At 44.1% G+C, this 26,047-nt stretch overlaps 1 protein-coding gene across 1 annotated transcript in view; it reads left to right on the top strand.

Annotated features, from left to right (window-relative positions):
- The window catches only part of EEFSEC (eukaryotic elongation factor, selenocysteine-tRNA specific), a 176,980-nt gene that overhangs the window by 111,933 nt on the left and 39,000 nt on the right, over positions 1 to 26,047 (top strand). The window contains exon 6 of the mRNA XM_065408075.1: positions 12,390 to 12,546. Coding sequence (XP_065264147.1) covers positions 12,390 to 12,546 — 157 coding nt within the window. The remainder of the gene's footprint in view (positions 1 to 12,389; positions 12,547 to 26,047) is intronic.

Genomic DNA, 26,047 nt, shown 5'->3' with positions numbered 1-26,047 from the left:
TGTGTTGGATGTGCTACCAATTCTCCCTAAGGAGGTGAAAGACTTGCATCATTACATACTTCCTCCTCTTCTAGACTCGCCTTCCCAATCAACGAGACTTTTCTGGACCCAGCTAAGGTCATATGGCAGACACCAGCCTCCGTTGCACCAACACAGAAAAGGGCCAATAAAAAGTATTACGTGCCTCCTAAGGAGACAGACTTCCTCTTTACACAGCCTCAGCCTATTTCTATAGTGATGGATGCGGTTAATGCATGGGGAAGGCAACATCATTCCAAATCCACCCCTTATGATCGAGACTGCAAGAGGCTAGACTTCTTTGGGCGGAAGGCATACTTCTCTGTGACACTACAGTTCAGGGTCTCAAACTACCAGGCCCTGATGGTCAAATACGATTATGAATAATCAATGGCCAAATATGAATTATGGCAAATTCGATGCTTTCATTGCCACTTGCTGGAAGCACAAAGGGAACAATTTCAGGCCATCATCAAAAGAGAGCTAGTTAGTAGCAAGAACAGCACTATAAATCCCATTGGACACTCCTGACACAGCAGCCCACTCAGTCTCAATGGCAGTGGTAATAAGGCAGGCATCCTGGTTACACCTCTCAGGATTGCCAAAAAGAAGTGCAGACGATGGTTGAAGACCTCCCATTCGAAGGGCCCAAATTCTTCAGCGACAAGATGGATGCGTCACTGCACACCCTGAAGGACTTGAGGGTAGGGTGACCGGATGTCCCGATTTTATAGGGAGAGTCCTGATTTTTGAGTCTTTTTCTTATATAGGTTTCTATTACCCCCCAACCCCTTGTCCCGATTTTTTCACATTTGCTGTCTGGTCACCCTACTTGAGGGCCACACTATCCTCCCTGGGCATCTATACATGGGGACATCAGAGGAAATTAACCTTACAACCACCTCACAGATCCTGACCACCCCAGTTCCCTCCATCACAGCCCTAGTGCGAACCACCATGCAAGAAATCCAGGATGCAGAAGAGGAAGTCATCGGCTTCTTAACCCTTGACCTCTCGTCTAAACACCAATTTTGACACCTTGGTCAAGGCCCCAAGTGACCACTCCTTGTGACATGATCAGCTGCTAGATAGCTGATTCCATGCCCATTTGGGAGCCTGAGTCATTTTTTCCAGCATTGGAAGAACATCACCTCCAACCAGTGGGTTTGGAAATTGTTTCCAAAGGCTACTCCATCCACTTCATGTCCATGCCCTTCCCTCTTTGGGGACCCTTCTCACGAGAGACTATTGCATCAGGAAATAGATCACCTGCTATGCCTAGGAGCCATAGACGCAGTCCCCACTTTGATCGCGTTTGTTAAAGATGCCCCCATCTCTGAAATCTGCAGGGCCGCAACCTGGGCCTCTGCCCATACTTTCGCAGAACACTATGCGATTACCCGAGACTCAACCTCTGATGCCATCTTCGGCTCCACAGTGTTATCATCAACAACAGACTCCACTCCTAAGCCTCAGCCCTCCCTGGGGGAATACTGCTGTGGAGTCACCTACAGTGGAGCACCCATAGGGCCACTACTCAAAGAAGAAGAAGAAGAAGAAAAAGAAGTTAATTACTTTGTGCAGTACAACGATTCTTCAAGATGCGTCCTTATGGGTGCTCCGTAACCCACCCTCCTCCCCTCTGCTTTGGAGTTCTTGACAAGGGGCTCTGCAGTAGAGAAGGAACTGAGGGCGGTTCGCCTGCGCAGCGCTAGATAGCCTTGAGGCAGACCACATGGGAGGGAGAGCGCGTGTGCGGGCTGAACAGACACTGCTACCTAAAATCTCTTATTAGAGGTACAGGGACACAGATACACCTACAGTGGAGCACCCATAGGGACACATCTCGAAGAACCATCATTACTGCACAAGGTGAGTAACTTCCTCTTCTAAAAGAGCTGTTAACTAGACTGTAGCAGGCTAGTGCAAAGTGGATTCACACCCCAGCTTGCTTTGGTCTAATTGTTCGTGTAGATAAGCCCTAAAATATGGCCTTTCCTATTCAGCCACACTTCTAAAACACTCAACCAGGCTCTCATAGGCCTGGTCTACACTAGACATTTACATCAGCATAGCTACGTCTCTCAGGAAAAATCCACACCCCAGAGAGATGTAGCTATACCAACTTAACCCCTGGTGTAGACAGTGCTAGGTCGATGGAAGAATTCTTCCATTTCCTCTTGGGGAGGAGGATTGCCTGCACCAATGGGAGAATCCCTTGTCAGCATAGGTAGTGTCTACACTGATGCGCTATCGCGGCGCTGTGGCTCTGCTGTAGTGGTTTAAGTGTAGACATGTCCCAAGGTCTCATCGCTCAGTTACTGCAACATCCAGTTCTGTGGCCTTGACAAATGTAATCTTTGCCCTTTCATATGCATTCAAAATGCTACTGCAAAGAACACTCTTAACCCATCATTTTAACTGTCATCCCCATCTTTGCATCCCTGCACTAGCTCCCCCTTCTCTATCACATCAAACATAACCTACTAGTCTTCACTTTCAAAACCCTTCACGGCCCATTCCCACCCTACTTATCATCACTATCGAATTGTCGACTCCTGTCTCTGATAGGCCCATGAGGCCAGCTTCCATCACCCATTTGTTAAATTTTCAAATGAGCATCTTCATGCTTTCTCTCATGCTGCTCCTCATGCTTGAGAGGAGCTCCAGTGAGCATCCAGAAAGCTACCTCGTTATCTTTCTCTAAATCCCTCCTCACAACTCTCCTTTGCTGTGATGACTACAAAAAAACTTGACAACAGTTAGGCTGCTGATGCACTGATACCACTGCCTATCATGCTGACCAATATTGTCTCAGTTTCCTTGTACTCCCCCGCCCCTCTATTGTATCCATCTGTTGTCTCTTCTTTTATACTTAGTTTGTAAGCTTTTTGTAGTAGGGACCATCTTTTTGTTCTGTGTTCATAGGGCATCTAGGACAATGGGGTCCTGGTCCATGGTAATACAGATAATAATAGTCCATATCCCCTTCTGGTCTCCTACCATATCTTCTTATGTCATTTTTTTTAGCAGAAGAGGAACAGCAAAAGATTAATAAAGCTGTGCCCTCGACCACTTTCTTTGCAAAGAGTAAAAAAAAATATCTTTCTTAACCAGGATATGTCAGAAACATAATACCTGTAGCTTTCTGTGACTTTTCAAGACTTGAGTTTAAGTAGAGGTGAACAAAACCTGCGTTACAAAGGAGTATAAGTGGTCCAGTGTGCTATAGGGCTCTCTATGTGCCATGGAGATCCCAATTTGTTTGTTGGTTTTTAAAATTCAAAGCAATCTAAATAATTATCACGTTATTTCTCTTATTTATTTGATTCCCCATTTTCATTGTTTCTCACTGGTTCAGGGCTCTGAGTTACTACAGAGAATTCTTTCTCAGATGTGTGTCTGGTGAGTTTTGTTCACATGCCCAGGATCTTAACTGATTGTCATATTTGGGGTCAAGAAGGAATTCCCCCCCATGTCAAATTGACAGAGACCGGGGGGGGGGGGGGGGGTTACCTTCCTCTGCAGCATGGGGCATGAGTCACTTGTTGGTTTGAACTAGAGTAAATGGTGGATTTCCTGTAACTTGAAGTCTTTTAAATCAAGATTTGAGGAGTTCCGTAACTCAGCCAGAGGTTCTGGGCCTATTCCAGGAGTGGGTGGGTTCTGTGGCCTGTGATGTGCAGGAGGTAAGACTAGATGATGATGATGGTCTCTTCTGGCCTTAAAGTTTATGAGCTCAGACTGCTGTCATGGCAAGGTGCTTGTCCTAGGAGGAAGCGCCCAGTAGCACTCAACCCCTCAGGCTGGTTTAGGTAACAAATGGAATCCTGTCCAACTTTACTGGGACAGAATCAGGAGGATGGGTGTCATGATGCTAGTCTTCTCTAGGGTGTGGAATGCAAAGAATGGGATGTGAAAAATATGCCTCAGGTTGGGGATCTTCTCAGAGTTACAGGGGAGACACCTGAAAACACAATTTTTATGTGTTCTTCTCTTTACTAAAACAACTGTGGCAGGGTACAAGGGGACTCGAGAGGTTAAATTGTCTGTCTGCTTGGGAGACAGAGTGGGGAGAATACTTTCGCAAAGGTTGGTCTCCAAACAAATTGCTCAGAGAACAGGTTAGATCCTTAAGCTGTGAGTTTTGTTTCCTTTTCTGCCTAAGTTAACTTATTTTTGGTTCCTTGTTATAGACATTAACTCATGAGGTAAAGACCTTGCTGACTGAAATTACTTTTTTTTTCTGCTGAGTAATTCCTCTGGTTCACAATAATAAAACCAAAACCATATTTTGGGAATAAAAAAATTAGACTTTATATCTGGAGATCTCTGTCAATTCCATCTCCTCCATCCTCTCAAGGGCCAGTGAAGGATTATTTCCTCCAATACATATGTGTCAACTTTTTAAAAAAAAGAAAAGGAGGAGGATCTGTAGCATCCATAGAGGGTCACTTGCTGTGGGGAGCATCTTCCCTGTCCTCTTTCCGCTCCAGAGCTGGGAACATGTTCTGAAACTTTTTGCAAGAAACAGCCAAACTGCCACTAACTTCAAGATTACAATGTTGTCTAAAGTGAACTTTCTGTAAAATAATAAATGTACTCTAATCATAAATCTTTCCACTTTTAGTGCCTCATTTATTTATTTTTCCTTTCATTTTTCATTCTCCATTTTTCCTAACTTGTCAGTGTATCCCTTCTTTAGTCTTTTCCCAGGATCTGTGAAACCCTCAGACTACTTTTCTATCACATTTTCAATCATGTTAGACTAAATCAGAAAAGAAAAATGTCTGTCTCCTTCTACCTATCTGAACCTTCAATGTTTTCACACTCTCGCTTTCTCTTGGTCCCAACTTTTCTCTCATTATTTCCCTCCCCTCGTTCCAACAGCCCCCTTTGTCCTTTCTTCCATCCATTTCTGTCCTGCTCCCCTTGGTTCTTTAGGGATGGGGGATAAGAGCATGGGCTGTGTTTGCCCTCCAAATGTCCATGATGAGTTGTTTCAGAGGATGCTCAGCTGACAGTGAATTTGTTTGTGTCACCCTATAAATGAGGATGATTTGACAGTGTAGTTACCAGATTCCCCTCTTGAGAGGAACTAGCAATTATTTTTCCTGGAGTTAAATTATGGGTTTGCACTGAATGCCTGCACACATAACCTTAACTACAGAGTTGCAGCGTTAATAATATTGTAGCGTTTAGATCAAGGAGTTTGTGGTTGTGTGTGTGGTTGTGTGTGTGTGTGGTTATGTGTGTGTGTACTTGGTATTAGAGAGAGAGCGTTTGTGTGTGTGGGGGGGGGGAGAGAGACACACACACACACACACTCTTCACCTATGATGATAAAGTACTATTTACTTTTTTCTGCAAACACAAAAGCCAAGAAGAAGGAGGGGATATTTCATAAAATCAATGCTATTGTGTCCTCTGGACTAAGCCATAAAACAAGAGTAACAGAGACGTTCCCTTTGAACTTGAAATCCCTTTCTAAGCTGCTGATCTAACCGAAGTAAGAGAGGGAGAATATAGCAGCCAGAAACACTTCTGGTCTCTTTCTCTTTTTTCCCCCCTTTTCTTTTCTTTTCTTTTCTTTTCTTTTCTTTTCTTTTTTTTTTAAGTCCTTAAGTGAGTTTGATGCTGCACCTCTGCCCATAAATTTTAAAAAAATATTATCGTAATGTAGGTCAGTGAACTGAAACGCCACTGTACACTATGGGGGATTAAAGTCAGAGAGGCAGCCCTCGCCCACTCCCACTAGGTCATATGACAATATAAACAAGAAATGCAAGGAGCCTTCAGCTTTTTCTTGCCCTAATCCTTTGTTTATGCAGCACTTAAACTGACTTTTGGGGTCGTCTCTGTCTGGCATTAAAGCCCTAAAGCTTTTTGAAGTTTCCCTGAAGTTAATAAAATTAGTCTGCCCTCATTGCTAGGCCCCTTGCTGCTGCTTCAGAACAGACTACATATCCCTTACTGTCTTTGCAGCATTCGGCTTTTTAAGTTAATATTTCATAAAAAAGAGAGCGAGATCTCTCAAAAGGCTATTCAGCTAATAGGCAAAGTGATTGCCATAGTAGATGTTCTGAGAACTCAAAGGGGATTACTGTGAAATCTAGTGATTGGAGCTAAATTGCTGTTAAAGTAATTGGAAGTGTTGAGTTTCAGTGGGAGAGAACGTGCATTTCTGTAGCTTCTTAAAGAAAAAAAGGCTGTAAAATAGTCTTAATTTTTTTTTTTACAAAAATTGATCCAGGACTTGAAAAATGATTGTTCATTTTTAAGCAAATACCTTTCAAAAGCTGATGTGTTATTTTCCACATCTATTTTATTTGATTGTGTGATCAGCATTCTTTTCACCTTGAGGCTGGGCATCCTCTCAGAAGTCTGTCTGTCTTCAAGGATAAATCAGTGCGAAGTTAATTTCTTCTAATTTCAGTCTAATGGTTAGTGTGGGGGGACTGAGAGTCAGGACCTTAGGGGGTACTGTTCCACATTTTGCCACTGATGTGATTTTAAGCTAGTTGCTGACCCACTCTATGCCTCATTTCTCCTATTTGTAAAAGGAGGGTATTGCTTTCCCATCTCAGAGAGATGTTGTGGTACTTAGGCTACGTCTTCACTGGGGTGTGTGTGTCGATTTAAGATACGCAAATTCAGCTACACGAATAGCGTAGCTGAATTAGACGTATCCGAGCCGACTTACCCCGCTGTGAGGACGGCGGCAAATCGACCGCCGCGGCTCCCCCGTCGACGGCGCTTACTCCTACCTGCGCTGGTGGAGTACAAGCGTCGATTCGGGGATCGATTGTCGCGTCCCGACGAGACGCGATAATTCGATCCCCGAGAGATCGATTTCTACCCGCCGATTCAGGCGGGTAGTGAAGACATAGCCTTAGTTTTTTGTAAAGCGCTTTAGGGACCTCTCATAAAAGGTGTTTGCTATCTGCTGAATATTTGTAATAACTAGAAGAAGAGGAGGAATATTAAATATTGTTGCTCAGCACTGTAAATATCTGGAAGCCTGAGTCCTTGCCCCAGCGCTTACAATTTGAAGATCCTATCTTGCAAACATATCACTCAAGTGAGTGCAAGAGTGGGACTTGAATAGACTTATTTTAAAAGGGTAAGTATATTTCAGGACAGTTGTAATAAGTGAATGCTACACTTTCAGAATTGTTAGTGTTTTTTCCAATATCCATATATTAATTATAGGTTATCACTCCATTCCCTTTAACAGAACTATATAATAGTGCATCTAACCGTTGTTCACAAAGAGGAATTACTCCGAGCTGTTCCGACAGCCCTGCCAGACTGAATAAGTCAAAACGAAACCACACTAGCACGATCTTCACCCTATAATTCAATTATTTAAATAATTAAATGAAATATAACTTTGGAATATTCTTAAAATGCATTAAAATAATCATTTTACATTTTTTAAAAGCTGATCTCCCTTCCCCCTTTAAAGGCAATTACAATGAAAGTTTGGTATATGGAAGCCTCCACATTGGGGCATGAGAGACCCTCTGTATTCAAAATGAAAGAGTGAGAAGTGCCTAGGTAGCATAGTGGTGGTCACCTTTTGAAATGCCTACTTCAGAAATTTCATTCACTCCACTGAAGTGATTCTAAAGTACTTCACATACCATTTAAAAGTTAGGAGCTACAGTATTGAAGAACTCTAGATTTTTTTCCCGCCGGGATGTTCTATTGTTCTTGCTCATTTTTGTGTTTAAACAATTAAAAATTTAGGACTGTGGTATTAGATTGCTTAACTAGACACCTGAGAAATGTCAGGAACTAGAATAGAGTAGTGTATTTTTTTTTAAAAGCATCTTAATTTAAAAACATGAAAAAGAACATTGGTGGCTTGTAATTCCTCAGGCTCGGCAAATGTCTGCCCATGGAACAGAAGTTTCTAAGAAATCGGAGTAGCTTGTAACTGATGGGTCATAATGCTGTGGAGTATCAAACTGTGGACTGAGGGAATATTCAGACTAATTTGTGGCTCTCAAAACGTTTTTCTGAATAGCTTGGCTAAAATGACCACTCAGGTGCAATGAAGAAATAGTTGCTGAAGCCAGCTGCAACTTCCACTGTAATAAAGGAACAAAGCAGTGCTTCCTAATTCCTTCCCACAAATAAAGACTCTTGTTACTGCAGTGAGGGAGGTACAGGAACTCCAGGGGTTAGTAGCATCCAAAGATATTCACACCTTGGGAATTAGGCTCAGTTGGCTGCACCTTATGCTTCATAATGCCTTAGGGAGGGTTGTTTATCTCACCCTACCCACCAAGCTTGCTGGTTCTTGTGCCTGATCACTTAATTAAGAATCCAAACTTGGAATGGCTCCTCCTACTTGGTTACAAACCTTGAAATTAAAATTCAGTGCAACTGTCATATGAGTTTTGGTTTAACAAATCAACATGATTAAAAATTCACTTCTACATATAGTAAGAGGTGACGGCCAGGCTCTCCAGAACCAAGAACACTGCGCCTGGAAAAGACAGCATCCCCTACAGCCTCCTAAAGAAGCGGGACCCTGGCTGCCTCGTACTATCCAGCATCTTCAACTTGTGCAAGCGATTTGGCCGATCTCCCACCTCCTGGAAGAAGGCCATGACCGTCTTGATTCACAAGAAGGGCGAGCGAGACGACCCCAGCAACTGGAGACCCATCTCCCTCTGCTCCACCATGTACAAACTATACGCCAGCTGTCTGGCAGCCAGGATCACGGAGTGGGCGACGACCGGGGGAGCCATCAGCCCCGCCCAGAAGGGCTTCATGCCATCGGAGGGGTGCTACGAGCACAACTTCTTGCTCCAGACCGTCATCCAGACGACCAGGAAAACGCGGAAGCAGTGCGCGATAGTGTGGCTCGACCTGGCCAACGCCTTCGGGTCCATCCCCCACCACCACATCTTCGACACACTACAGGAGTTTGGGATGCCGGAGGCCTTTCTCCACCTGATCCGGGAACTATACGAGGGCTGCAGCACCACCATCTGCTCGGTAGAAGGGGAGACCGCCGAGATACCGATCCACAGCGGCGTGAAGCAGGGTTGCCCCCTCAGCCCGATCGTCTTCAACCTCGCCATGGAGCCGCTCCTGCGGGCGATCTCCGACGGCACCGACGGCTTCGACCTGCACGGCGAGAGGGTGAGCGTCTTCGCCTACGCGGATGACCTGGTCCTGATCGCGGATGACCCCGAGAGGCTCCAGGGCATTAGTAGAGAGGGCTCGGGAGAGCCGCGGACTGGACGGGACTCCGCTTCAATGCCAAGAAGTGCGCGTCCCTCCATGTTGACGGGAGCAAGAGGGACCCGGTACTGATGACAGAGTTCCTCATCCAGGGCGAGTCCGTCGTTCCCCTGGCGGAGGGGCAGGCGTACCAGCACCTCGGCACGCCGACAGGCTTCCGCGTCCGGCAGACCCCCGAGGACACCATCCGGGAGATCCTGCAGGACGCCACCAAGATCGACACATCCCTGCTGGCGCCGTGGCAGAAGATCAACGCCCTCAACACCTTCCTGATCCCCCGCATCGCCTTCATCCTGAGAGGATCCGCCGTGGCAAAGGTGCCCCTCAACAAGGCGGACAACACCATCCAGCGGCTGGTCAAGGAATGGCTGTCCCTGCCCCGGAGAGCCAGCAACGAGCTCATCTACATCAAGCACAGGCACGGTGGTGCCGGCGTCCCCCGTATGGGAGACCTATGTGACATCGCGGTCATCACGCACGCCTTCCGCCTCCTGACGTGCCCGGACACCAAGGTGAAGAACGTTGCAACGACCGCCCTGCACGCCGCCACCGAGAAACGAATCGGCAGACCTCCCTCCGACCGAGATGTGGCCACCTTCCTGAGCGGCTCCCTGGACGGCGACTTCGCCCGGGACAGGGGCGATCTCGCCTCGCTGTGGTCCCGCGCCCGCAATGCCACACGCCGGCTGGGGAAGCGACTGGGCTGCCGCTGGGAATGGAACGAGGAACGTCAGGAGCTGGGAGTCCTGATACCGCAGATCGGAACGGAGGACAACACCATCGTCGCCCCCAGAGCCAGAGGCGTGCTGGAGAGATCCCTGAAGGCCGCCGTCCACGCGCTCTACGTGGACACCCTGAAGAAAAAAACGGACCAGGGTAAGGCCTTCGAAGTAACCAGCAAGTGGGACTCCAGCAACCACTTCCTCCCCACAGGCAGCTTCACCCGGTTCGCCGACTGGCGGTTCATACACCGCGCCCAGCTGAACTGCGTCCCCCTCAACGGTGCCATCCGCCACGGGAACCGGGACAAGCGCTGCAGGAAGTGCGGGTACGTCACCGAAACCCTGCCCCACGTCCTATGCAGTTGCAAGCCCCACGCCAGAGCCTGGCAACTGCGGCACAACGCCGTCCAGGACCGCCTGGTGAAGGCCATCGACCCGCGCCTGGGGGAAGTCACCGTTAACCGCACCGTCCCCGGCACCGACAGCCCGCTGCACCCAGACATCGTCGTCACGGACGAGGTTGGTAAAAAGATCATCCTGGTCGACATAACGATTCCGTTCGAGAACAGGACCCCGGCCTTCCGTGTAGCCCGAGCCCGCAAGCTTGAAAAATACGCCCCCCTGGCTGACGCCCTGCGGTCAAAGGGCTACGAGGAACACACAGACGCTCTGCTTGTCGGGGCCCTGGGTGCCTGGGACCCGTGCAACGAGCGAGTGCTGAAGACCTGTGGAGTGGGCCGTCACTACGCACGGCTCATGAGACGCCTAATGGTCTCAGACACTATCCGTTGGTCCCGGGACATCTACACGGAACACATCAACGGCCACCGCCAATACCAGGAGTGAGCCGATCAGACCTCGCCCACCTGCAAGGGAGAAGGGACTCACTAACCCTCCCCCCCCCCCCCACTTGGCCTGAGCCCCGAACCCACCCAACCTCACCGGCCGCCGCCAATTCCGAGAGCGAGCCGGGGAGACCTCACCCACCTACAAGGGGGAAGGGACCTTACCCCCTGAGCCCCAACCCCACCGGCCAGTTCCAATGCCGAGAATGAGCCAGGGAGACTTCACCCACCCGCAAGGGGGAAGGGACCTTTAAACCCCCTCCTACGGGACCTTACCCCCGGAGCCCCGAACCCACCCAACCTCACCGACCACCGCCAACTCAGTGAGTGAGCCGGGGAGACCTCGCCCACCCGCAAGGGGGAAGGGACCCATATCCCCCCCCCCCCCCCCCGAGCCCTGAACCAGCCCAACCCCACCGGCCACCGCCGATAACGAGAGTGAGCCGATGGGACCTCGCCCACCCGCAAGGGGAAAGGGGCCTATATCCCCCCCCCCCCCGATGGGCCTTATCCCTTGAGCCCTGAACCCACCCAACCTCACCGGCCACCGCCAATGCCAAGAGTGAGCCGGGGAGACCTCGCCCACCCGCAAGGGGGAAGGGACCTATTAACCCCCCCCCCCGCTGGGCCTTTTTCCCTGAACCCCGAACCTACCCAACCTAACTGAATCCCACCACGTGAGGGTCGCCCCATCACCATTACCCAGCCCACCTACTTGTACCCATGACTATTTGTACCCCCTATGTGGATGATTGACCCTCACCGCTTACCAACTGTGTCTTGATCTCGCCCACCGCTTACCCCCCCATTGGAGACATCACAGTCTGTATGTATTATGTGTGCTGCCAACCCCGACATCATAACATCCCCCCCATACTCTGTATGTTCCCCCAATGATCGACAACTGACTCTTCAAATCTTTTGTACCGTTTATTTTTAAACATTCTCTAATAAAAATTTAAAGGGTTGTATTGAGGAATTCTGAGTAATCACCTGCTTGACTGAAACCAAGGTGACATGAGTACAGAACTGATGTTGAGGGAAGTGGAGTAGCTATAGAAGTGATGTTGGGGTAAGTGATGGAATAAACTGCTTTGTGGTGAGGGTCTTCAATAACAACTGCACTTCTCCATTGCCTTTCCTGGAAAGATTTCAAAGCACTAAATAGATGCTAACTAATTAATCTTCACATCACTTATATGAGGCACGTGAGTATTATTCCCCCTGTTTTTACAGTAGGTGAGTCTGAGGCACAGAAAATGACTTATAGATGTTCCCTTGCAGTTTTGGAAAAGAGTTGGGGTTAGAATCCTGGCTATCAGTCCTGTGCTCACTTAGAATAAGTATTTATATACATACTATGCCATTTGAGAGTTGTGGCCATCCCAAATTCATGCTGATGAAAGCTTTAAAGCACACCACATTATAATGTATTCCATATATGTATAATTGTTCTTGTTATTTTATGATTTAGGCTCACATATATGTGTGTGTGTGTGTATATGTTTATATATATAAAATACATATTTCTTTTCTTTTGCAGGTGCTGGATGATTATAGTGTGATTGGTCGTTCGTTGTTTAAGAAGGAGACCAACATCCAGATTTTTGTGGGTCTAAAAGTCAAACTATCTACAGGAGAGGATGGAGTAATAGAGGGTGGCTTTGGGCAGAGTGGCAAATTTAAAATCCGAATTCCAAGTAAGTTCTCATCCCTTCGGCTAACAGAAATCTCAAGTGTAGAAGACATCGAAACTTTGTCCAAATGAGGGCTGATCCTAATTGTCACAAAAGGGAGCCAGTTGCAGCATCAGTTCAGATCCAGATGTATCAACAGTTAGTGGGTCCTTTATTCTCAGTGGGCTGCTCCTCCTGTAATTAAGTGGCAGAGGCCATGACATTATGTTATCAAACTCTATGGGATGCAGCCACCCCTGCTATCTATCAACAAACTCAGGGCTTGAAGTCCCTTCCCCTTTAGTGCTCAGCAACATTGGACGTACTTTTGGGGTTTAATTGTAAAGTTTCCGGTAGCATCACACTGAGCAAAAGATTAGTGATGTGGAATTAAAACGTAGCAAGAGAGAGTGTCTCCTCATTCATTTTTACTTGTAGTTATTTATCAAATACAACAAATTCAGGATATAGTTTCCTTAACAATACTCCATATTATGCGTATTATTATCTAACCTGCCTTGAAATACAAACGGCAATCTCTTTTGATACGTGGATTGTAGAGTTTTTGAATGTATATGTACCTTCTGTAACTGCTTTTGCATCTTCTACTTCTATACTATTTTATGCTACAGTAATTTTAATCCTTGGTGAATCACAACAAAGATTTTTTTTGCCTTTAATTTCACAACATTGGATGGTGGGCATTATGGCTTATTATGATTTATTTGTGTTGTCACTGTGATTTTTGCTTCCCTAATTTGGCAGCATACTACTATGACAAAAGTTGTTCTGGGTCATGACACCAATAAGTGCTGCGTTTAAAATTCAAATCGTAAAATAAGAGTGACTTAATAATAGTAATACTTTGCATTTCTCTAGTGTCTTCAATCCAAAGATCTATGAGTATTTTGCAAATGTTAACTAGTTAATCCTTACTACCCCCAATGAGGTAAGTGTTGCTTACTTCTGTTATACAAATGGGGAAACTAACATGAAGTTAAGTGACATTGCCACAAGGACACAGCAACTCATTGACAGATCTGGGAAAAGACTTGAAGTCTCCTGATTTTCAGTCCCTCTTTCAAGACTGACCACTCTCCCCCTCAACTAGGGTGACCAGATGTCCCGATTTTATAGGGACAGTCCCGATTTTGGGGTCTTTTTCTTATATAGGTTCCTATTACCCCTCACCCCCGTCTCGATTTTTCACATTTGCTCTCTGGTCACCCTACTCTCAACTTACAGCTAAAGCCAGTTTAGTGCAGCTCCTATTTGGTTAGACTGTGGAAGGCTCTGTCCTTTTGGCTTACCTAGTGAATGTGGTGACTAGACTAAAAGGCTCCCCATTTGTGTCTTGAGCGGGGTCATGTGTTGGACACTCACAATTCCAGTTTAACCACCAGTTGGGAAACTCTGCCAATCGGTCTGAGATGCTAGTTGGAGACACAATGGAGACTTAAAAATGATTTGCGATGGAGGTAGATGAATTTACTTTGCCCTTTTTGGAACTTGAAACCCTGCTAACACACAGCATTGGGTTGTTGGCAAAAATAGTGCTGCAAGCATAGGTTTGCTTAAGGTAGGAGGTTAAAAAAACGTGTGAATAGGTCTTTCCAAAGAGCTCTAGAGGAAAACCGAGGTAAAGTATTTGTAAATAACACTGTTCTGATGCCTTCTTTCAATAGCCTTTTTTTGGATCAAAGGGTAGCCTGAGTGGTGGACAGATCAGCTGCTCATGTGGGAATGAGTCCAATAATCGACCTCTTTGATAAAACTGCTGATGCAGATGGAAACTTAGAGATGAATTCAGGCATTAAAATTTAGTGAGCACTGTTACGTGTTGTCAGTGGTGATTACCATTTATCAAATAACAGAAAAATTGTGTCTATAATTTGATCAAACTCTTGATAGAAAAAACGAGTCCCATATGGGACAGGATGGAGTCTGTTAGGTTCCCTTTGCCAAGTGAGCCTGTGCCATCCTTTAGGAAGTAAGAGTGTGAGGAATGACTACCACCCTGTGTTCCCCATTTCTGCAAACATTTAAATTATTTATTGTGTATTAACAGAGTTCTGAGTTCTGAACAGAAGTAGGAAGAAATAGTCTCTGCTCCAAGGTGCTTACAATCTACTCCTGCTGGTATTTTCTGAAGTTGAACAGTAGATCAGATCATAGAACAGAGAATCCTCTCAGTTCCTGTTCTTCTTCCAATGAGTCTTTGTGTTCCGGTCATGTTAGAATTTAATATTTTTACAAGACAAAGGAGAATATTATAGCTATTTTTTTCTTTATCCTGAAGCAAGTTTGGGGGCTTTGCCAACCAGAAAGAAGGGGCAGCGGCCAAAGCAAGGCAGTCTCATAGGTGAAAAGTATGTGTAGTGAAAAGTAGATGGTTTGGAAAGTTTTAAATAACTTGGTTCCTTTAAGAGTTTCCAAGATTTGTGTGTGTAGGGAGGGCTAATGGGTATGATGCTGTTTAAGTCAACTACAGTTCACATTCCTGTGTTAGGTCAGTGTTGCTTTTTTAATGTGTCTGCATCCTGTTTATGGGTTTTCCAAGTTTTTTTTTTTTATTATTAAATTTAACTGGTCAGATTCTTCTCCCCCTCAGCCTTCAGCCTGGCTTTCCCTTACAGACTTTTCCCCCTATAGATTCCTTCCATAAAGAATTATTCTCAACCTTTCTGAAGTTCTTTAGTTAGTTTATTGAGGATTCCTTAACAAAGACATCTGAACCAAAAACAAACAAGCAAACCTTACAAGATGAAAACTGCTTCAACCTGACATGCACAACAGTTACTTCTGAATCACTGAAAACCAGTCTTGACTGCTGGAATGTAATTTGTGGAAATGGGCAGATTGGTTGGATAGTTAACCTATGATTGTTTTGGATTGGTTTTGTTGTGCAGGGATTTGTTGTTAAATCTCAGATATAGCTAGCAGAGGTTGGTAGCTTAACTAGCTGGGAGAAGATTGAGGGAGATAAGGGCAGTTGTTGTCTGTTGGAATGACTAGGTCATTGGGAATCAGGACACCTGTTCTTTTGATTCTGCCACTGACTTTATGTGCAACACTGGGCAAGATACTTCCTTTCTCTGTATCTCACTTTCCCCCTTTGTAAAATGCAGATACTAATTATCTACTGAGGTAAATCGCTTTGGGGTCTGTGGATTAACATCACTATATAATTACAAAGAGGATTTATTTCCTTCCTCTAGATAAGAGCACACCTAGAATACTGCATGCAGTTGTGAGTGGCTCAGTTCTGGAAAGCTGTCAGCAAATTGGATGGAATTCACAAACGAGCAACAAAAACGATTAAGGGTCTGGAGGGATTGATTTGCAAGGGAAAGAAGATGAAAAGAAATACATATAACTTGGCTAAATGATGACTAAGTGGGAGAGATGATTAGCTACAAATATTTGAAGCGCATAAACACTGAAGATGGAGAGGAATCTTTTCGGGTGGTCCAAGGAGGTAGGACTAAAAATAATAGTATGAAATGAAGCAAAGGAAAATGAAGCTTGACTATCAATAAAAGTTTCTTAACATAGATTTATGGGACCATAGAATCATCCCTGCAGATGAAGTGGTGGATGTTCGATCACTCAAGTTATTCAAATATAGATTAGACCAGGGGTAGGCAACCTATGGCATGCGTGCCGAAGGCGGCACGCGAGCTGATTTTCAGTGGCACTCACGCTGCCCGGGTCCTGGCCACCAGTCCGGGGGGCTCTGCATTTTAATTTAATTTTAAATGAAGCTTCTTAAACATTTTAAAAACGTTATTTACTTTACATACAACAGTAGTTTAGTTATATATTATAGACTTAGAGAAAGAGACCTTCTAAAAACATTAAAATGTATTACTGGCACGCGAAACCTTAAATTAGAGTGACTAAATGAAGACTCGGCACCCCACTTCTGAAAGGTTGCCGACCCCTGGATTAGACCAAATGTTTGTGAATGCTCTTTAAGGAAAAACCAGGGTGGTGGGAGGTATAAGAACAAGACACTCTTAACAAGACACACTTTTGCATCTCTGATTTCTGAGAGTATATCAGGACAAAATTTATTCCCAGAATGGCAAGATATGGCATCCCTGCTTGGTGGTAATGGCATTTCAAGCAAAAATAGATATGCATTTGCTGACAGATTTTTTTTTTTATTCTGTGCGGATGGATTTTGCAGCAAGTAAATGTAATGGTTTAACTGTGGAAGAGATAGGAGATACAAGTATACAGGGTGGCACTTATATTTTTCCAAACCATCCTGCAGTGTCCTTCAAATGCATAAAATGTGTACTATGTACAGTGCTTTTCTATAAGATACATTTAGTGGGCTTCTGAAAAATAAGCAACATTATAAGTGCAAAGTTATCCCAGAGTGCTTTGCAAATTATACACTTTGTGTGAAGAGAATTGCCACTGAAATGCATCTATTAAGGGAGTGACACATGGCAACTGTTCTAACAGTGCACAGTAACACTACACTTCAGTTAGTGGAAAGGAAGTGAAGAATTCTGTATTTGTTGCAGAGTGATAGCCGTGTTAGTCTGTATCAACAAAAACAATGAGGAGTCCTTGTGGCACCTTAGAGGCTAACACATTTATTTGGGCATAAGCTTTCGTGGGCTAGAACCCACTTCATCAGATGCAACTTTGTTGAAACTTATGAACAAATTTAGCAGAAAGTATGTAACCAATTGCCCTACTCTAGCAAAGTGTCATTGAATCTTTAATGACCTTGTGTTCATGTTCTCTGGAAGACAGTAATTCCAACAGTACAGACCTAGGTGGGTTATGGAATCAATAAGCAACTCAAAGGAGTGTGAATCACCTGCCCTTTGGGGTTTGTTTTGCTTTGTTTTTTAGAGGTTTCTCATCCACATACTGACTGACCCTGTCAGACTCAGACTCAGTTTGTGAGTTCATAATGTGGGTTGGTGTGGCTCAGGTCATCAATCAGTAGATTAGCTGTAGATATGCCCATTCCATTGTTTCTGGCTTGGTATAAAGTTATTGTCACATGTAATGGTCTTAAAACTTGGTGGCTTTTTTTTATCCAATTTGAGCACGCTTGATATCACAGGCATAGTTCATTCTCATTTCTGAGCTAATTGTTAGGAAAGAATTTATCCTTTCTCTTGCTCTGTGGCACATTTGACTGCAGTTCTTCTCTTCCCTCTTCTCATTACAGTAGAAATTACTATACATATGTGTTGTTAAAAAGCTGCATTGTTTCTTAATGCAAAAGAAGCAGTGCATATTCAGTAAATTCACAAGAGTTTATATGAGTCAAGTGGATTTAAATATATAAAATGCATACTTTTCATAGGAAGACACAAACAAGCATGGAAATACCAGGCTTTTTTCTTTGATATTACTTGTACCAATTCAGGGTGATTGTGTTCCTCTTTTCTGACAGCTGATGAAGACAAAACCAAATTTATTTGTGGGCATGCCTTCTGTTCCCAAGGGTTTTTTTTTTTCCCTTTTATCTTCCAGTTCCAAGTATTGGCACATATGAACGAGCTAATATATTCCACATCTGCAGCCAGACCTTTAGTAGAAGGGTTAAACCACCTAGAGGATAGCATAAAAAGTTAAAGATCTAACTTATACCCACACTATTGACTAATGCTCTGTGCTTGCTCTTTGGCTAAGAGGACAGAATGTGTGTTTTCCTAGAATGCTGTCTGTCATACTGTTGTATTGGTAGAGGATGATGTGGAAGAGTGATAAGAACTAGCTGATGTTCTTTGTCCTAGAGATCTTACATTCTGGTGTGCAAAGCTAGATGTTGCAGGATTCCTGGTTTCATTCTGCCCTGGTCTCTTGCATATAAAAAATGTTATCTTCCTATTGTGACACTTCGGTAGCCACCTATGATAGCAGAGGGTGCCACACATTCATTGAATGGACCTCCCACGCTGATTCATAAAATTGCCTACCAAGTAGAGAGAAGTCGTTGACGTGACTAAGAACTAAGGATGGGCACAACCATGTTTTGCCTAATTTCAGTCCCATATGAACATTGTGCTTTTGAAAGTTGGACACCTGTCAGTTGTTTGGTTGACATTCTTCTTAGGAGACAGAGGGATCAGAGTGGAAAGAATTTAAATAATAATAATAGAGACTAGAATAATGTAAAGTCAGAAAAATTATAATGGAAAAATAGTCTATCTACCATACAGATTCACCCTGGATCCTTACTGAAAATCTAGACTACTCTATGCTATGCCTACTTAGAATATCAGGAGGTTTCTTTGCAGGTCTCCCAGACTCCCATACACTATTAATAGTTGGTACTTTTGGAGTACTTGCATTTAGTTGGTTTGGCAATTGTAGCCTGATTGAATATTGCAATTATAAAATTATTTGTTGGTGTGCACCATGCACTAGTTACAAGTGACAGGTTCTTTATTCAGATGGATACTTAGAGTTAATTAAGATGATATTGGTGAAACACGCGCAAACTTTGAGCTTTAATTAAATAGAGACAAATATAATTGAAATCATAGAAAAATCAATATACATTAGTGTAAGAAAAAGATAAGTACAGTAAAGTGGTTTCCTTCATTGTTTATACTTAATCTTACATTGTGCATATTTACAATCTTATGAAGACCATTAGAAACAAAGATAGAAGAAAAGTAAGTGGAGAGCACCCCAAGTTGCTGAGCCAGGCTTCCTTCCAGGTTGTCCAATGTTATCGTCCTGGTATCCCAACAACAGGTTGGGTATCCACATCTTGTATAGACCTTTTCCTATTCCATCCCCACATATCTGGCACCATGAGAACATGTAAGTATAGCTTTAGAGAGCCTTTAAACTAGCCAGCATGCTTACTTTTTGTGGGGGATCCCACCTTTTGGAATCCTTTTCTTGTGTTGTTATATGAAAATAGGATAATCTTCCTCTCTAAGCAAATGGAATTCAAGCACTTTTTATGTCCATGCCTGCCCAATCTGGGTCCCCTTTTATTAAAATAAAATAAAAAATTGCAAGCCACTAAGCCTCATGGGTTGCCTTCACTGTCAGCATCAGGTGCGGCTGAGTAGCTTTTCAGTTGAGAGGAGAACACAAAAACCCAAGGGCAAGAAATCTGTGTAAGTTGCATTTTATTTAAAAGCTGAAGATTAGTTCTGCTTGTTCTTTCAAAGTCCTCTTTCCCCTACCCTCTAAAACAAACAAAAAACCTAAAATCCTTAAGGGATACTTCAAGCATAAATCTCCTTTCCTCTTTGTGAAAGTTGGCTAGTGTAGTATGGACAGAGGCTCAGAGAGGATTGTTGCCAGGGAAGCATCACTTCCCTTTATGATCCTCTCTTGAGCAGATTAAACTGTGGCAATGTAAAAGTCCTGTTGACCACAAAGGAACTAGAAGTCTGGATTGCATTTACATGGAGAAGCTGGCCAGAAAGAGTCTAGCCTACTTTGTAAGCACACATTGACCTTTGAAGAGCTGAATATCCAGATTTATTGACCTTGGAGAGTATTGTTGGCTGGGACAAAGCCAGGATTTATACACTTTCCTCTTGATTGAAAACAGAAGTCAAATATGTGTAATTTTTTTATCTGGTGCTCCTCCTCTTCTGTGCTAGTATCTGGAACATCTTACCTCTTGACAGTAATGAGTGAAGTGCAGTAGGTTCTCGCTAAACTTGGAGCACTGAAGAGTGATGTATTGATTTTAAAGATTGGCTTGACAGGCAGCTGGTCATTGCGGGCTAACGTTAATAGGGTTTGTGAGGATTCTAGGACCATTATTCAAGTATTGGATTGTAATTGGAACGTTTGCTTAGCAGTTTGCTGTTCTAGGACTGAGTGAACATTGAGGGTGGAAATATAAAGCACCATGAGACATATAGTATTCATTGAGTGCATACCTGTGCTTCTGAAAAATGTGCCCAACAACCGAACTCCTAGGTAGGCCCACAAGCTGGGTACTGTGTAGACTAGTGTGTGCTACAGAATGCCTGCTGGTTTTTCTGCAGGTGAACAGACATTTCTTTGAACAGTTGTACAGAATTAGATAAAGCCACCTTCCTTTCTCCCCTTATACTCCTTTTTGTGGGAAAGGAACCCCGACATCACAGTGTTATCCACCTCCAGCAAAAACATATAAATCATCCCCATAAAGATAATCGCCTTCCTACAAGAAAGAGTTAGCCAGTCTAACTGGAGGCTCTCTAGATTTCCTCTCGCTACTGGTCCTGGATCATCGTGTACAATTCTTACCCTTCTCCCCTACTCTCCCCTATATATCAGTGGTAGTCGGTGCACTCAGCTTGGACTTAGGAATCTCGGTGGTCTCTGGAAAAAAATTGCTGCTCCATCAATAGCCATTAGGTGGTGCCAAAGAGCAAAACACGCTGAAACACCCTTTTTTCCCCGAGAGAGTGAAAGCATCCTATTGGTACAAGCTAAAATATGCATGTACTCATCCTCGAACCAAATTTTAAGATTCATAGCACAGACTTCTGCTATTTGAACTAACAGAATAACTTCCAAGTAGACTTCTTGTCCAGTCTAAGTCTCCTTCCCCCCTTTGGCTCCCTTTCTCTGTCCAGTGAGTCCCAATTTGTCTTCCTGACTCCGGCCAGCTTCCAGTCCCCCAGGGCTCCTTGTCCCAATGTACTCCCTCTGTGGCTGCCATCTCTCTTTCCCTCAGGCCTGGCACCAGCAGGGGGAGTCCAGAGGGCACAGAGAGACAGTATCCTTGCTCTTAGTTCCGATGACCAACACCACAGCAGCCTGCAACAGCCTGGAGGAACAATTACAGGAAAAGTACACTCAGCCCAAGGCTAGAGTATACCCAGAGCAGATGTAATCTTCAGGGAATTTAGCTTCCAAAATCTTAACAAGTCTCTACTGAAAATACGTAAACTGATATTATTCAAAGGCTTGTAACTTGGCCAAATTTTGGTGGATTTTCACTGGGACAGCAAAGGACATATCCCTGACACAAAGGCGCCACCCCTCTTGCTGTATGTGAAGTGCTTGCTCCAAAGCACTAGAGCTTCCCCACAAAATGGTTGTAAGATCTTTTTAATATGGGCAAAACTATATATTTTCCCCTCATCTCATTTTCAGAAACAGCTGAACCGTTTTTGCTGTGCATCAGGGTGTGAGGAGGCCCAGAGCTGGGCTCTGATGCACTGAGGTGTGCAACCCCTTTTAGGTTCTTCCCCTCACTTGCACAGCGGAACCATGCTGATTTTGCTGCAAGAGGTTCCTCCGTGCTTGTGGAGGCTATGGGGGACTGGGTTGTCCCCGAGAAGCTATTTCTCAATGCTGTGCAAACTGCATTTTATCTAACAGCAAAGCCTTTCTGACCAAATACCAGATGATGGAATAAACTCATTAATAGAGATTGTATATGACAATTTTATTCATTTAACAAGTTTCTGCAGGTAACAGTTTAGTGAACTGCTTTCAGAATGCAGGATGGTTGTATTAAACTGGGCAAAGCTAGAAGAGAGAGTGAAACACTTAAGACAGTAAAGATCAGCTGAATTTAGAAATAGGAAGTGAGGCAGCAGCCTTTTTTAGACATGTTGCAGTTTGAGTCTAGCTTTGGCTTTCCAGCTACACTTATTTGATGTGGTGACGAACTCTAGTGATTAGAGCAGGAGACTCAGTAAAGACTCCTGGGTTTTTTAATCTACCTATTCAGGCACTTATAACCCACATCATAATAACAGGAGTACTTGTGGCACCTTAGAGACTAACAAATTTATTAGAGCATAAGCTTTCGTGGTCTACAACCCACTTCTTCGGATGCATATAGAGTGAACCATATATTGAGGAGATATATATACACACACATACAGAGAGCATGAACAGGTGGGAGTTGTCTTACCAACTCTGAGAGGCCAATTAAGTAAGAGAAAAAAAACTTTTGAAGTGATAATCAAGATGGTTCAGTACAGACAGTTTGATAAGAAGCAAGTGTGAAAATACTTACAAGGGGAGATAGATTCAATGTTTGTAATGGCTCAGCCATTCCCAATCCCTATTTAGCCCCTGAGTTGATTGTGTCTAGTTTGCATATCAATTCCAGCTCAGCAGTCTCTCGTTGGAGTCTGTTTTTGAAGTTTTTCTGTTTTAAGATAGCCACCCGCAGGTCTGTCAAAGAATGGCCAGACAGGTTAAAGTGTTCTCCCACTGGTTTTTGAGTATTATGATTCCTGATGTCAGATTTGTGTCCATTAATTCTTTTGCGTAGAGACTGTCCGGTTTGGCCAATGTACATGGCAGAGGGGCATTGCTGGCACATGATGGCATATATCACATTGGTAGATGTGCAGGTGAACGAGCCACTGATGGTATAGCTGATGTGATTAGGCCCTATGATGGTGTCACTTGAATAGATATGTGGACAGAGTTGGCATCGGGCTTTGTTACAAGGATAGGTTCCTGGGTCAGTGTTTTTGTTCAGTGATGTGTGGTTGCTGGTGAGTATTTGCTTTAGGTTGGGGGGTTGTCTGTAAGCGAGGACAGGTCTGTCTCCCAAGATCTGTGAGAGTAAAGGATCATCTTTCAGGATAGGTTGTAGATCTCTGATGATGCGCTGGAGAGGTTTTAGTTGGGGGCTGAAGGTGACAGCTAGTGGTGTTCTGTTATTTTCTTTGTTGGCCCTGTCTTGTAGGAGGTGACTTCTGGGTACTCGTCTGGCTCTGTCAATCTGTTTTTTCACTTCAGCAGGTGGGTATTGTAGTTTTAAGAATGCTTGATAGAGATCTTGTAGGTGCTTGTCTCTATCTGAGGGATTGGAGCAAATGCGGTTATATCTTAGAGCTTGGCTGTAGACAATGGATCGTGTGGTGTGTCCTGGATGGAAGCTGGAGGCATGTAGGTAAGTGTAGCGGTCAGTAGGTTTCCGGTACAGGGTGGTATTTATGTGACCATCGCTTATTAGCACAGTAGTGTCCAGGAAATGGACCGCTTGTGTGGATTGATCTAGGCTGAGGTTGATGGTGGGATGGAAATTATTGAAATCATGGTGGAATTCCTCAAGGGCTTCTTTTCCATGGGTCCAGATGATGAAGATGTCATCAATGTAGCGCAAGTAGAGTAGGGGCGTTAGGGGACGAGAGCTAAGGAAGCGTTGTTCTAAGTCCGCCATAAATTTGTTAGTCTCTAAGGTGCCACAAGTACTCCTGTTATTTTTGCGGATACAGACTAACACGGCTGCTACTCTGAAACACATCATAATAGTACCGTTAGCAACCTCTGAAAAGCCAAAATGGCATCAATGAATTCTTTCCTCCTCCTTGGTTGGCAAGGGCAGGTTGGGGTGGGGGGTATTTAGATATGAAAATGGGAGTGTGATCGTGAGAGTAAAGCACTATCAAAGGAAAGCATGGGAGAAGAAGCGATTTTGCATTTAGCTCAAAACCGGTAAGGTAAGTGGGCATTCTTATTTCAACTATATATCCTGTGCACTAAAGGGACAAATTCTGCACATAATTATTGACTTCAGTGGATTTATTTTGGATTTACACTGCTGTAATTGAAAACAGAGTTTGAACTAGATGTGATACGGCTCTACAGAACCCTCTCTTTAATTCACTACATTATTATTATTATATATTTTATTTACTACACCTCTACCTCGATATAACGCTGTCTTCGGGAGCCAAAAAAATCTTACCGTGTTATAGGTGAAACCGCGTTATATCGAACTTGCTTTTGATCCACCGGAGTGCGCAGCCCCCCCCCCCCCCCCCCCCCGGAGCACGGTTACCGCGTTCCTCTTCTATCCGAATTCGTGTTCTATCGGGTCGCATTATATTGCGGTAGAGGTGTATTTTATTCATAGAAATAATTTATGTAATTAAAACCATATACTAACACATATGCACAAGAGCAGACGAAGGTTGCACATGCAACCTTGCTTTTGGCATTTCCTGACTTTCAGGTGTTTCACTTTGCAAATTTAACACTCTTCTGTAGTTTCTTGTGTGGAATTTACTATTTTAGAGAAAAAAAAGTAAACAGTTAGCAGTGTCTTCATTTTATTGCCTAGGCAGTTGGCTAGATTGTATGAAAAAAACAAAATGGTTTCTGTGCCTCTTACAATATCCAATTGAAAGAAAAGGAATTTTCATACTTTAGATACTGTCTCACAGAAATGTCTCATAAACAAACTAGGGAAATACAACCTAGATGGAGCTGCTGTAAGGTGGGTGCATAACTGGTTGGAAAACCGTTCCCAGAGAGTAGTTATCAGTGGTTCTCAGTCAAGCTGGAAGGGCATAACGAGTGGGGTCCTGCAGGGATCAGTTCTGTGGCCAGTTCTGTTCAATATCTTCATCAATGATTTAGATAATGGCATAGAGAATACACTTATAAAGTTTGCGGACGATACCAAGGTGGGAGACGCTGCAAGTGCTTTGGAGGATAGGATTAAAATTCAAAATGATCTGGACAAACTGGAGACATGGTCTGAAGTAAATCAGATGAAATTCAATAAGGACAAATGCAAAGTACTTCACTTAGGAAGGAACAATCAGTTACACACATACAAAATGGGAAATGAGTGTGCCTAGGAAGGAGTACTGCAGAAAGGGATCCAGGGATCATAGTGGATCACAAGGTAAATATGAGTCAACAGCGTAACACTATTGCAAAAAAAAAAAAAAAGGGTGGGGGTGGGGGCAAACATTCTGGGATGTATTAGCAAGAGTGTTATAAGCAAGACACGAGAAGTAATTCTTCCACTCTACTCAGCGCTGATTAGGCCTCTGTGACGGGTTGGATCACAGAATCCCCCTTGGGAGCTGCCACCTAATGTGCAAAGACTACCTCTGCTCCTGTTTTCCCTGCCAGCTCAGGACTCCAGCACCCTGTCTTGCTGAGCGAGACACTCCAGTCTGGCTCCAACACAGACCCAGGGTCTGAATTACTTGTCCCAAAGCTGCAAGTTTACCTGAAAACAGCTCATAGAAGTGTGCTTGTCTTTAGCACTCAGATGCCCAACTCCCAATGGGGTCTAAACCCAGATAAATCCGTTTTACCCCGCATAAAGCTTATGCAGGGCAAACTCATAAATTGTTCGCCCTCTATAACACTGATAGAGAGATATGCACAGTTGTTTGCTCCCCCAGGTATTAATACATACTCAGAGTAAATTACTACATAAAAAGTGATTTTATTAAATACAGACAGTAGGATTTAAGTGGTTCCAAGTAGTAACAGACAGAACAAAGTAAGTCACCAAGCAAAATAAAATAAAATGCGCAAATCTATGCCTAATCAAACTGAATACAGATAATCTCACCCTCAGAGATGCTTCAGTAAGTTTTTCTCAGACTGGACACCTTCCAGGCCTGGGCACAATTCTTTCCCCTGGTACAGCTCTTGTTCCAGCTCCTCTCCCTCTCTTCTGTTCCACCCCTTTATATATGTTTTGCATAAGGCGGGAACCCTTTGTCCCTCTGGGTTTCCACCCCCCCTCACTGGAAAAGCACCAGGTTAAAGATGGATTCCAGTTCAGGTGACATGATCACATGTC

Source organism: Emys orbicularis, chromosome 7 (genome assembly GCF_028017835.1).
Source record: "Emys orbicularis isolate rEmyOrb1 chromosome 7, rEmyOrb1.hap1, whole genome shotgun sequence".
Lineage (NCBI taxonomy): Eukaryota > Metazoa > Chordata > Testudines > Emydidae > Emys > Emys orbicularis.
This window is presented reverse-complemented; position numbering and strand designations above follow the sequence as displayed.